At 33.1% G+C, this 13958-nt stretch overlaps 2 protein-coding genes across 6 annotated transcripts; both read left to right on the forward strand.

Annotated features, from left to right (window-relative positions):
• The first annotated feature begins 1247 nt into the window (after nt 1–1247).
• On the forward strand, nt 1248–4735 carry LOC117914125 (sugar transporter ERD6-like 16). 5 transcript variants are annotated; one of them, XM_034829326.1, is made up of 18 exons: nt 1248–1505; nt 1725–1799; nt 2058–2147; nt 2252–2311; nt 2398–2463; nt 2579–2644; nt 2723–2798; nt 2914–2978; nt 3053–3145; nt 3221–3301; nt 3429–3513; nt 3615–3661; nt 3741–3803; nt 3896–3955; nt 4043–4096; nt 4176–4235; nt 4298–4412; nt 4503–4735. In XM_034829326.1, the coding sequence occupies exons 1-18, from the start codon at nt 1314–1316 to the stop codon at nt 4631–4633; spliced, it is 1479 nt and encodes a 492-aa protein (XP_034685217.1). In that variant the 5' UTR covers nt 1248–1313; the 3' UTR covers nt 4634–4735. The 5 variants fall into 5 exon arrangements, with proteins under 5 accessions (XP_034685217.1, XP_034685218.1, XP_034685219.1 ...); XM_034829327.1 differs by having other exon boundaries at nt 1737–1799; XM_034829329.1 differs by having other exon boundaries at nt 1419–1505; nt 1721–1799.
• A 7361-nt stretch (nt 4736–12096) lies between these two features.
• LOC117914811 lies at nt 12097–13348 on the forward strand. The gene has a single exon (XM_034830294.1). The coding sequence runs from the start codon at nt 12300–12302 to the stop codon at nt 12864–12866; it is 567 nt and encodes a 188-aa protein (XP_034686185.1). The 5' UTR covers nt 12097–12299; the 3' UTR covers nt 12867–13348.
• The last annotated feature ends 610 nt before the right edge of the window (nt 13349–13958 follow it).

A 13958-nucleotide genomic window follows, 5' to 3' on the forward strand; every position in this document is an offset into this window, starting at 1 on the left:
ATGATACCATGTGATTGATAGTAATTTTTCGATATCTACCAAAAAAAAAGCATCAATTCATTATCATATAGTAGAGGTGACAATTCGTGTTGATGGGTAGTGTTTATGTCATATCAAAGCCTAGATATTCTACTATATAACTCAACCTAAACCCAACACGAATAATAATTGTGTCAAATATCAAACCCGTCGTGTAACCCATTTAATAATCAAGTTAAATTTTATATATATCTATATGATTAATATTTCAATCAAACTTGTTTATAATTTAATTGTCTTATTTATTTAAAAATAAATTAAAATGAGTCAAATAATTAACATTACAAGAAGACAACCCGTTCATGATAACTGAAGAACAAAACAGAGAATAAAGAAGATTCCTTTTTAAGCTTTTTTAAAGGAGTTTAAAGCCAGAGCCAGCTTACACCCGTCAAAAATTTCAAAATCATAATCACCGAGTATGAAGCTTTCTCAAAACGTCCAAATCACTGATTCACAGTTAGGGTTTCGGATTTTTTTAACTTATTATTTATTTATTTATTTTTATTATTATTATTATTTTAAATTTTAATTTCTCAATCAAAAGTCACCCTTATTGGAGTGGAGTTGGTTGTGCCCCCTTCCAATCAATCGATGTTGTCTCTTATTGATGGCTTGTGGTTCACGATCAGTTTAGTGGACCATGGGTTATAAAACATAATTAACATTAGAAAATTAGTTTTAATGAAAATACTTCTGTTAAAAATATTTTGAGAAAAAAACGTTTTCACTAAAAACATTTTTAGGTTGAAAAACACTTTTTAAAATTACTGTCAAATGTAATTTTAATATTTTAAAAAGGATTTATACTAAAAATTTCACCCATTTTGAACTTCAATCCCCAAATCATGAGAAAAGTAAAATACAAATTTACAAAAAAAAAAAAAAAAAGTTATTCAATTCTTTAAAATTTTCATATTTCCTCCTTAGATAAAATTTATACTCTACTTCCAAATATTCTCAAAGAATTCAATATATAATTAAGACCCTGTTTCATTATTAAAAAGATATAATTTTGATAAATAAAAAAAAATATCAATCAAGTAATATCAGGTGTACACGTTTTAGTTATGACTTCATATTTTAATTTTATAAATAAGAAAAGTAATTTTCTTTTAACATTTTTTTTTTTTGCTTTCCTTCTCATAACTTTAATGATTACAAAATGTATTCCACTCATGTGTAGAGAGTGTATTATAGTGGGGAGTTGAAATGAAGAGAGAAAAGGAGCCAAGGGTATGGTTTCCATTTGACAACAGCATTAACAAGAACAGATGGAGTACCATGAAAGCACCCTGCAACAAGATATGACGAAGCCACTGATGCAGCAAGATGAGAAGGGGAACATCTCCTTTGAAGAGGATGATGATCTCACGTCAAGAAACACCAGCCAGAATGGGTCTCTGGGAGTTGTATGGCTCAGCACAACAGTTGCAGCCTGGGGCTCTTTTCAGTTTGGATGTTGTGTGAGTAGAGCTTCATAAAACCAGTCGTCTTCACCAGAAATAAAAGACTCAAAAAGTCAATGAGTTGACACTGTCAATATTAATATTTGCTGGAGGGGCTTTGCCCCTTAAGTATACCACTTTGTTCTAGGCAGTACTTCTCCTCTCATTTCCACTGTAGATCACCTGGAAACTGACTTATATTCAGTTGGGTTGGATTCTGATGTTTGATATAGGTAGCTGAACTTGCAGGTGCACTACTCATCTCCTACTCAGACAGCTATCAGGAAGGATCTCAAACTTTCACTAGCTGAGGTTTGGTCATTTTTTTTTTTCTCAACTAAAATTTATCTGTTATGCCTCTGTTTATCTACTTCTCCAACAATTATCATTCTTCATCAATCAAAAAAAGATTTACGTTACATTTTAGGCAGTAGAGCTTCAAAGAGACAACTGTAAAGAACCCAAAACAGTTGCAGTACTCCATATGGACTACTGAATAATCTGTTGAAAACTCCCTCAAGGAATTCAATTTCCATAGCCAAAATTTTGATGTCCTCTGTGTCTGTGCAGTACTCAGTATTTGCTTCCATATTGGCAATTGGGGCGATGATTGGGGGGCTTACAAGCGGGCATATCTCCAATTTCATTGGAAGGAAAGGGGTAAGCTACAAATGGGAAACTCGCATGATATTCACAGGTCAAGTAGTACATATAGCCACATCTTCAAAACTGACCAACATGGTTTTTCTATGGAATGGAAGCAGACAATGAGAGTGGCTGCTATTTTCTGCATTATAGGGTGGCTTGCCATTGGTTTTGCTGAGGTCTGTATCAATTGTATACACTTCTAGGATCTTCAGTGCCTAAATATCAGCTGCTTATATGAATGAAGTCATTTTTATCTCTTAAGGGTGTTCTGTTGCTTGACATTGGAAGAATGTGCACAGGATATGGAATTGGAGTATTTTCTTATGTGGTATGCATTTCTTTCCACACACACACACACAAAACCCTGTTCATGGATTTCCATTAAAATAGTATGAATCCCACATCTTATGATAAACTTTGAAATATATATAATGAGGGAGAAGGTACCAGTGTTCATTGCTGAAATAGCACCCAAGGATCTTCGTGGAGGATTCACATCATTGAATGAGGTAGGTGAGCTGCAAATAATGAGCAACAAGATTGTTAATGATGTATACTTTCTGCTTACTTTTTCGGTTTTTCCACAGCTCATGATTCAAGTTGGGGGATCCATCACTGACCTGCTAGGGACGGTTCTAACATGGAGAATGCTCGCTTTAGTTGGTACATCTATCATTTTTCATTTGTTTGCATGATACCAAATCTGTTATGTAATACAACATATAGTGATTGAGTACGAAATGGCACGGACTGATTGATGGATGATCTTTGTATGAAGGCCTGATTCCCTCCCTTATGCTGATCTTGGGAATGTTTTTCGTCCCCGAGTCTCCAAGATGGCTGGTAAGCTATAGAAATAGGAACAATATTCAACAGGGAAGAAGAGTTAGGATATGTGAAAAAACTATGTGTTTCAGGTGATGGTTGGACAACAGAGAGAATTCGAAGCTTCATTGCAGAGGCTGCGTGGAAAGGACGCTGATATTTCCTTCGAGGCTTCTGAAATCCAAGTTGTTACTTTGAATTTTTTGAAAATGTAAATAGCCTTTGGGATGAGGAAGATGACTGGTGTTCTTGGTTTCCAGGAATATACAGAAAAGCTTCAACAGATGCCTAAAATTAGGCTCCTTGATTTGTTCCAAAAAAGATACCTGCACTCAGTCATAGTGAGCATTTTTCCTTCCCATTACCCAGCTGACTCTACTAGAAGCTATAGAGCATAACGCTTATTTCTTTTTTTGCTTAACCTTTTCTTGTCATCATCCCTGCACATGACTTTGTTTTGATGTTCAGATAGCAGTCGGATTGATGTTGTTCAAACAATTTGGGGGAATCAGTGCGATCGGCTCTTATGCAAGTGCGACTCTTGAATTAGCAGGTACCCAAAGAAAAGCAGCTTACTGACCATGACCAGGTACCAAAAATTTTCCATGAATTTCTGTTACAAGTCTAATCTTCTCCCTAAGCTTGTGGTTTCAGGATTTTCTTCAGGAAAATTTGGGACAATAGTCATTGGTTTGTGTCAGGTATTCAACAATTTTTCACAGTGGTTGCATTTTGAAGATCATTTTGTATAGACTCATTGTGGTTGAAACCATGACACAGATTCCAGTGACTATCATAGCTGTGGCACTAATGGATAGATGTGGAAGAAGACCTCTTCTATTGGTGAGTGGCCTAACCATAATCCATAAACTTGGAGCTTGGGAAGAACAACTTGGAAGTTTCAGAAACAAGGAAATTGTTTTGTTGTGATTCAGATATCTTCAGTGGGGACATTCTTGGGCACCTTTCTGATTGGAGTTGCATTCTATTTGAAGGTAACCAACCTCCTACTATACTCCCAAAAAGTTGAAGGAGTTCTGCTTCCTCTTCTTCTATCCCCATAATCTCCATTCATGCTGCAGGATCATGAGCTAGTACTAAAGTTGATCCCCATGATGGTCCTAGCTGGCGTACTGGTAAGGAGATTTTGAAATCAAACCATGAATACAATTATTTCAATTATTTTTGAGGATCTAATTTGATTCCTGAAATCAGATCTACTTTTGGTCTTTTGCATCGGGGATAGGATCTGCTTCCTGGGTTATTATGTCCGAGGTAATGGACTACTCATGTAGACACATTTGAAAGCATTCCCATGACAATTGCTTCAATTGCAGATATTCCCCTTAAACATAAAGGGAGCAGCTGGAAGCTTAGCCATATGGGCAAACTGGTTTGGTTCTTGGACTGTTGCCTACACTTTCAACTATCTCATAAGCTGGAGTAGGTCGGGTAATAACATGCATACTAACATTTAGATTGCCAGTTTGCCACGAAGGTAATAGGTTGATATTAAGTGATGGAATGAGAGGAATGTTTCAGGTACCTTCTTCCTGTATTCTGCTGTCTCTGCTGCAGCAATTTTGTTTGTGGCAAAGCTAGTACCAGAAACTAGAAGACGGACCCTGGAAGAAATTCAAGCTCACATGCTCTTCTCCAACTCCCACTCCTAAAGCCTCCATAGATATAACCTTCAATTGCTGTTCTTTAAAACTATTTCAAAGCTCCGGTGTGTAAAGGGCTCAACTTCAAAGTAGACACATGATATTAACATACCGTACCTGTTTTCTCTTAAAAATTTAAAACAGGGAGTGAACAAAACATTTTTAAGAATACTATTTGTCAGGACAATTGGTCGAATACATTGACAATTTTATTCCAATTTATTTTCCTATTTAGGAAACTTTTTAGATAGTGAATTACTCTCCACTGAAAATCCAATGCTACAAAGTCTCAGATAAGTGAAAAAGGTATGGTTAGTGGCAAGTTAGGTGATTAAAGAGTTAAAAGTGGATCAATATATTTTTTATTATTTAAAATACATAAATTGATGTTTTGGAGAAACAAGATGCTCGATAAGTGAAAGTAGCGCTCAAGCACTTATGCAACGTTCATATGCAACGTTCAAGTGTCTGAAGCACTCTAGTAGTGAGTGCACTCAAACGCTCATCCAAATATGTCAAAATATGGTAGAATTTTTTTGGAAATTCACAAATATTATATTTAAAAAATTCGGAATACCGATCTCTTTGAGCGTTTATATAAACTCTTCTTTAACCCTTTTAGGGTTAAAAACTTACAGAGAGGTTTAGCCTAACTTGTCTTACCATTCTCAATCTCACATGGAAGATTCAAATATTGAATCTTGGGTTGTAAAAATACCAGCATCTCTCCAATGAAGTTGAGTAGAATTCACTAAAATAATTGGAGATTATTGCATTGCAAACATGGATCAAGTTATAGGTTCTAGAGAGTAAGTTTTAGGGGTAAGCAGTTATGTAATTATGTGTGACTTAATCTCAAATAATAAATTTTAGATTAGAGGTCTTAGATCCCGTGATTTTTTATTTCCACAATTAATATGAGGGTTTTCCACGTAAAAACTTTCTTGTGTCTATTGCTTATTTGTTTGATTTTGATTATATTGTTTATCACTAATATCATCTTGGAATTAATTTAGGTTAATAATTCAATAATTTAACTCGTAAATTATAATATTTAAAAATACACTCATTCACCTCCTTCCAATGTTACCAGGCAACAATTTTTCACTATTGTTTAATAGCATGAAGACCTAGACGGGCTGGTCTTGGACTCTCTTGGTTGGGGTTTGGGCCACCCTAGATAGACTCAAGCGGGCCTTTATGTCAGGCTGCGACCGGGTTGAGACTTGAGAATTTACTCTGAGCCTAATTCTGGCCCCAGGTCCAATTCTTTAATTTCTATAGATAAAACTAAAATAAAATAATTTGCATGCCCATGTAGAAATCATATTTAGGAAAAACCATTTCAGCGTGACCAAAAAGGAAAAGTAGACTTGGTGAAATGGACTTGAAGAAGAGGGTAAACTTCATATGGCCAAGGCTTAGGCCTATTTAATTTGCTAGCCCCTCCCCACTCTTGCCTTCCGCCAGAAAGGCCAGGCCTATTTGTTTTCATCTTCCAAGGTAAAAACAAATTTCTTAGAGGCCCATTTAGTAACAGTTTACAAAACAATTTTTTGGTCACCAAAACAAAAAGACGGGATACTACGGACCTGTTTGGTTGCTGTTTTTGAAAACTGTTTTGAAAAACAGTTTTTTAGAACAGTTTTTAAAAACAGTTTTTGGTGTTTTTCCAAAAAAAATTGTATTTGGAAGCTGAATTTTAAAAAACAGTTTTTGTTCTCAAAAACAAAAAAACATGTTTGGTTGAGTTAATAAAAAAAAAATTTAGAACAAATAAAACAAAAAACACGTTTGAAAGATATTTTTTTTTCTTTTTCAATTAATAAAATATTTTTTTCAAGTAATTTTATATTATAAATTTATAAATAATTTTTAGATATATAGTTCATTTAAATTAAAAAAAATTATTTATTTTATTAATTTTAAAATAAAAATATATTTTTATATTTTTTAAAAATAAATCAAACATAATAAACTTATTTTTATTAAATTTTTTTATTTAATCTTTAACTTCATTAAAAATTATAGCATATTTTATTAAGTTGAGATAAATTTGTTCTTAATTTTTTTTATCTCTTTCTCTCACTCGGGCATCAAGAAGCCCTTTTCTGAAGTTGCCCTCCAGCCGGGAAAATCCCCTTCTCTCACTCTGCCACTCTCAATCCTCGCAGGTACTAATCTAATCATGTTATTATTATTTTTTTTCAACCTCCGTTTGATTCCCAAGAAAATCCATGCCCCATTCAATTTCCGGGAAAATTCATCCTCGTTTGATTTCCGAGAAAATCCATGCAAAACCCCCAAGAAAAAAAAAATTGATTTTCTTTTGCTCACTGTGTTTTCTGGATCCGTTTTAGGGGTCTCCTTGCTATTGTGCTATTGGATTTAAATTTCACGAACCCTGAATCAAAAATGAGAAACGGGAAAAATCAAGAAGAGGCGACGGGACTGTGCTGGAGATGAGATGAAAACGGGAAGGAAAAAAAAAACACAGAGAACAAATGATTTTTTTGTTGTTTAATTTGTTCTGTAAACAGTAAAAAAAACGGGGAAAACAACATTTTGTTGTTCTCTAAACAGTGTCATTTTGAAAACACGGGGAACAACAAAAACAAAAACGACTCTCTCAACCAAACAAGTTTTTGGTGTTTTTTGTTTTCAAGAACAGAAAACAGTTTTTGAAAACACTAAACAAACAGACCCTACATTTCCAGATCAAAAATCAAAAAATTGTTTTTTATTCTTAAAGATAGAAAATATGGTGTTTTGAGAATATCTTTTAATTGTTTTCAATTGTTTATCAAAGATTCTTTTAAAAAATAATTATATAAATATAGAGAATGATTAGAAATAAAACACTACATATAAAAATTATTTTTAAAACATATTTAAAGACATAGAAAACTGGTAAAAAATATTTTGAATTTTCAAACAAACATCTGTTTTACAAAACATCATAAAACATAGAGTTAAGTTAAATTAAGTTTTATTTAGATTTAAATAAAAAAATAATCTTTTCCAATTTTTGTCTTATTGTTGGTACTATTTTTTTTATAGTTTACCTTTACATTTTTAACCAGAAAGATTGCAAATTAAGTAGATACCGAATTGGTAACCAAACATTTTCCAAGACTTAGGTGGTGTTTGTTTTTTGGTTTAATAGAAAAAGCCGAAATATTTTATTTTTTCTATTTAGCTAAAAATAATCTATTAACATTATTTAATATAACTAAATTAACATATTACTATCAAATTCACTTTATTTATATTGAATAATATCAATAAATTATTTTTAATTAAATAGAAAAAGTTTTTTATTTTTCCTATTCAGTAAAATATCAAGCACCGTGAGCATTTTGAACCTTCTCTCTGAACATAAAGGTCCTTTCCAAAATGCTAACCAACTAACCCATAGGTCTTCCCACCGAATTAAGAAAGTGCCCCGTCCCTGGACAGTCAAAGGAATCCAGTAAGCGACAAGTTGGGTGAGCAAAACCCCATGGCCAGCCAGCCAGCCAGCCAGTGCTGACTGCAACATTTATCTACCAACTCTACTTTCTTTATTATTTCGCGTACACGGTATACCCACGCGCTAAGAAGACTCAGTCACCCCTCGGAAGCCACTCAAGAAGTGATCGCCAGTCATTACATGGTTCAAACCACTCGCTCGTAAATGTGTAGAAATGGTAATTTGTCTTGGTGGATCGTCTTCTAGTCAAGTCAAAGGTTAGGTATTTTATTATATAATTTAACTCAAATTTAATATAAATAATAATCATATTAAAAACATACACTTAAAATTATCTAATAATTAAACAGATAATACATCGTGTAACTCATGTAATAATCAGATTGATTAGATCTTATATATATCTATATGATTAATATTTCAATTAACATGTTTATAACTTAATTGATCTACTTATTTAAAAAAATAAATTAAAAATAAGTTAAATATACATTAAATATTTTTAAAATATAATTAAATCAATAGCAAAGTGGGTTAATTCGCATCAAATCCATGTTATGTAAGTCGACACGAATTTAACTCATCTCAATCCAAATCAACAAAAAAACATGTTAATTTTCCATGGACGGAGGAATCATGTCAAATTTTGTTACCCATATAAAGCTACATGATTCTCAAACTTAACTTTAGCTTTTCTTTTTAAAATTTTTTATTTATTTATTTTAATAAGGATGTTTCCACTACCTCTTTTTTTACTCACTCTGAAAAGTAGATGGGAGACAAGAGAGCATTATTGCTTCCTTGCAATTTACTCCTTACAAAATGGTCCCTCTGGCCCCACCTTTCTTTAAAAGCTTCATAGATTTGTTCCCTCTTTTGTTTTATTTCCTTCCCCCTTTTTTTAGTGGAATATCATTTGGGAATTGTGTGGGGTCCCCAAAAAAATAAAAAAAAAGTATTCAGATTTTCTTATTGGAAAAATAATTGAAAACCCAAACAACTTATTTTAAATGGTCTAGCATAAGAACAATGTAATTTTAAAATAATGGTTGAAAAAGCATCCCCTAAAAGAATGTTCTCCCATCAAATAAAGATCAACTTCTCATCTTAAATCTATAGTACTATTATGAAGTTAGTAATCAAATACTAAATTCCTATTTATTAATATGAATAATCTTTCTTTTTTTAACATAAAAAATGTAATTTTTTAAAGATAAAAATACCCTATAACAATTTTTCTAAATACCCTTTAAATCTTATTGACAGAAAATGATATTTTCGGGTTATCTTTTAAAATGTCTAAAAAATCCTAATTGATTGTTTCATTAACTAATTTTTTCGTCTCAACTTGTAAATGGAACTACAAAAACAAGAATCGTTCTTTTTCACAACACAAGAGTGTTGACCTTCATTTTCACGAGAAAAATAGAAAAAAAAGCTTTTGTTTTTTTTCAGAAAGAAGAATCATATTCTTTTTATTTGTCGATTTTCAAAGAAAAAACAGAAAACATATTCTTTATGATTTTTTTTTAGAGAGTCTCCTCTCTGAGAGAAAAAAAAATATTTTTTTTATTTTAATAATGACAGTTTTAGGCAATTTTGAAAAAGTCCAAAACTGTTTTCTCATTTTCTATTTTCTAGTCGGTCTATTTGAATATCCAAACCCAAATAAAAATAATAGAATGAGATTATAGGCCAAATTTAAAATATATAAAATTATTATTTTTTAAAATATGTTATTTTCCCATCTTTTTAATTAAATATATATTTTTTCATTAATTTAGTTTCTACTGGCTTAAGAGTTGGCCACATTGCCCAATAAAGGAGCTTCTTTAATGATTCTTGTGCATGCATGATCTTGATGTAAGATTTGGGGAATAAACAAACAAGAAAGTCAGTGCATGTGTCTCAATTTCAGTAGTACCATTTAGATGCCAGAGCTCTTGACTAATATCATATGCAGATAAAGATATAGAGAAAGCAACTTTGCTTTCCAAGTATTAATAATAATATTATTATCTGCAATAATTTCTCAGTCTAATAATTGAGATTACCTTTAATTATTATTATTATTATTATTAGCTATTAAAATAAGAAGGTATGTAGGAGTGGGGTTGTGATTATGATTAGGAGAGACAAATAGAAAGCAACCAGCCAGGCTGTGATGCCCTTTGAACCCAAAACATAGGAATCATAACTTAAGTGCAAGTTTGTACAAGAAAATCTTAGAGAAAAATTGCACTAACACACTTCTTATACCTTGCTTCATTGGATGTAATTTGAATATTTTTTTTAAAAAAATATTCAAATATGAAAAGGTATTTATCAAATTTTTTCTTTTAATACTTGAATATATATATGTCTATATGATGAAATTTAGATAGTGGAATATAATGTAAATAAATGATATTATGATATAAGATACAAGTGCAACTTGGACAGATTGGGTTCATCCGATCAGAGTCAATTCAATGTTAGATAAACATTTTTATTACTTGAGTTGAGATTCAAACGACCTGCACCTAATCGAATCGATTTAATATTTTTATAATATTTATAATATTGATTATTATCTTATATGATAATATTCATTTTTTTATTTTAAAGAAAAATATCAAATAATAATAAAATTATATACTTTTTCATTTATATATATATATATATATAAGTTTTTTTTTTTACTTTTTTATTGTTATTTTAGAATTTTATATTATTTATTATTTAAATTTTGGTATAATATATATAGAAAAAAATTAAAAACCACTATGAATAGATTTTGAATTATACAATCCGATAAAGTCAAATCCAACCCGATCAACCTAGGTTTAACCTTATCAATATGATAAACTCAATCAATTCGAGTTCAGAAAAATACGATTGAATTAGCTTTGGATTAAATGTTTCAGGTTAAAAATCGATCAACCCGTCAAAGTTGCAACCTTAGTATCAAGGTAGATGTATTTTTTATTTTGGAATATACTTTATTAGTACATATCTTCAAATGTGAGAACAAGAGATAAGCTTGATTGATTTTACAATAATTCCTCAATATTTTTAAAATTTTAAATCACATGAAAATAGAAAGTTAGGTGTGTAATTAATGAGGTTGAAGTATTCCGTGAGATAAAGATAAAGTAAAAGTAAAAGTAAACGGGGGAAAAAGGAAAAAATGAAGAAGGAGATGTGGGTGAGGTGGAGGCATGAAACGTCTTTTCCGGTAAAGCCTAAATATCAGAAATGTGGAGTCACTTCAATGTAGAAGAGAGAGAATCTCAGCCACATTTATTCACAGATTTGTTGAGAATCTGTGATCAAATGAAAACAACACCACACCATACCCAAAGAAATTACCAAATAAGCAAGGGTGCACCCTACCTGGGTTGATTACACCTAACCATAAACCAATGTTTAGGCCAGTTTCAGTACTAGGATTAGGTTTAGATTAGGTTAAGGTTAAGGTTAAGGTTTGAATAATCTAAATTTAACCCTCACCCAATTTAATGTTTTTATATATATATATATATATTATTTAAAAATGTAATATAGCATCATTCGTTCTACAAGACTACAAAAGAGAAATGATGGGAGCGGCGAGGAATAGAACCTGGTACGGGTTCCTGGAAGGCGAGGCACCACCTCTCCATGCTGATGTGTCGAAATACAATTGGCTCTCAGCTTAGTGGACGCAGCTCTGCTCACCGCAGAGGACCCATCCTCTAAAGATTGTTTATTTACGAATAAGCCCGACTGTGGTCCCCACACCTCAAATAATTCCCGTTGAAAAGATGGCATGGAAGATGACAACTCACCCTCCTTTTAACGGCGTTAGGGTGAAAGTGACGTCAAGGTCACGGTGAAGGGCCGACTCGGTCAGCCACTCAAACGTGGCGGCCTATCTCTATCTTCATTGACGCGTCGTCGTGGGTGCGAAGGTCGGTGCGAACCATCCCTACTGAGGCCCACCTTTTTAGCGCTTGCCTATATATCATCCCTCTGAATAGATTGGAGTGAACATACAGGGAAAAACAGCAGAGCAGAAACGCAGGAAGACAAAAAACAACAAATACAACCCCTTCTCCTGTAGAGGAAGAAGAGCTGAGATTCAAAAACACAGAGACATCTTTTCTCTCTCTTCTTTCTCTCTTCTTTTTAATTTGTTTTGATTTTTTTGATTTTATTTTAGTTTTATTTGGGTTGGGAATTATGGGGACGGAGATCTTGAGGCCTCAGGACTGTTTGATCGAGCGGATGGGGGTCTCTCCGGCGGTTTTTCCTCGCCGTAAGGCTTTCCCCGGAAACGCAAAGGCGAACCGGAGACCGGTGGTTCGGGCTGAGAGGTCGGACCAGAAGAGGCGGGGGAGTCAGTCGGAGGGGTCCATTTCTAAGAGATCGAGCTCCGATGATGTCAGGGCCGCGAAGGGGAATGTTGTGGTGGGCCCGGTGACGATTCTCAGGCGCGGGGAGTCGCTTGACTCGAAATTAAAGAGCGAGGCTCTGAAGAAGAACGGCGAGGAGGAAATGATAGTTTCTGGAACCGAGAGGTTGGGCCCGGACCCGGAGATGGTGCCGAAGCAGATCCGCATCAAGGATCTGAAGCCGTTTGCTTTTTCGGTGGCCGCTAAGCCCGACATGTACGCTGGATCTGCGTTTGCGCTCTCGCCGTCGCCGAGCTCGCTTCCGTTACCGTCTTTTTCGAAGAAGAAGCAGATGTCGCCCGTCGTCGACGACTGGGCAACGAAAGATCTCCGGCGACTGCTCCGGCTCGACTGACAAATGAAATGGTCAAACTATTACAGATCCAGATCTCTATGCCCGGATTTGGACCTGGAACTATCGGGATCTGAATTAACCTCGTTTCGTCTCACCAGCGCGTCTTTCACGAATCAAAGATCCATTTTTCCATGATTTTTTTAAATGGAAAAAAGATCTGAAAAATCAAGAAGAAACAAAGATTGGGACGAACGAGGAGGATAATTACTAGTATGTATCTCTGTGTTTGTATGATCTGTGTAATCTTGGGGTTAATTATGGGCAAGGGTTGTAATATGATGGGAAATGTAATGTTAATGGTTTCTGCTCTGCTTTAAAAAATAATAATTAGGAAAAATTGTGCAAATCTCCTTTGTATCATCTTCTTCTTTCAGCTTTTTTTCCTTTTTCTTTTTTCTTTTTCCCTTCCGTGTAAAGAAGTAGATGGAGATCCTGTTCATGTAATACATCTTTGGTGAAAATTTCGTTCTTTCTCTTTTCAATATTCTCCGATGAATCTTGGCCGGTTATTGTAGGTTTCGTGTCAAATTAGGACTAGTTATTTAATTGATTTTGGGAGTGTTTGGTTGGTGTTGTTTGAAACTGATATAGCAGATACGACTCTTCTGGAGTGAAAACGATGGATTTAATTAAATTTAAGAGGATTATAGGAGTTGTTGGGCAATTTCTTCCCTTTACATTCAAAGCTTCTTGTATTCAAAGTGGCTGATGAGATAGTGGAAACTGGAAAGCACTTGAACGTCATCTGGGACTTTTGTTTTGATTAGGGTTCCGCCACTCTAATCATTTCGGAAAGGAAAGAAAATAAACACTTCCGAGAAAAGAAAAAGTAACAATAAATAAATTTAAATTTAATAAATTATTTATATATATATATATATATATATATATATATATATATATATATATATATATATTTATATATAATAAGATTAAATAATTTAAAACTATATAAATTTTAAATTAATTTTAATTACATTTATTTTTTAAAATATTTTTATAGTAAAATCAAATGAAAAAAAAAATCATTTTTTATAACTTTTTTCTTCTTCTTCTAACATTTAGGGAGAACCAAACATAAAAAGACAATGT

This window comes from Vitis riparia, chromosome 5 (genome assembly GCF_004353265.1).
Source record: "Vitis riparia cultivar Riparia Gloire de Montpellier isolate 1030 chromosome 5, EGFV_Vit.rip_1.0, whole genome shotgun sequence".
Lineage (NCBI taxonomy): Eukaryota > Viridiplantae > Streptophyta > Magnoliopsida > Vitales > Vitaceae > Vitis > Vitis riparia.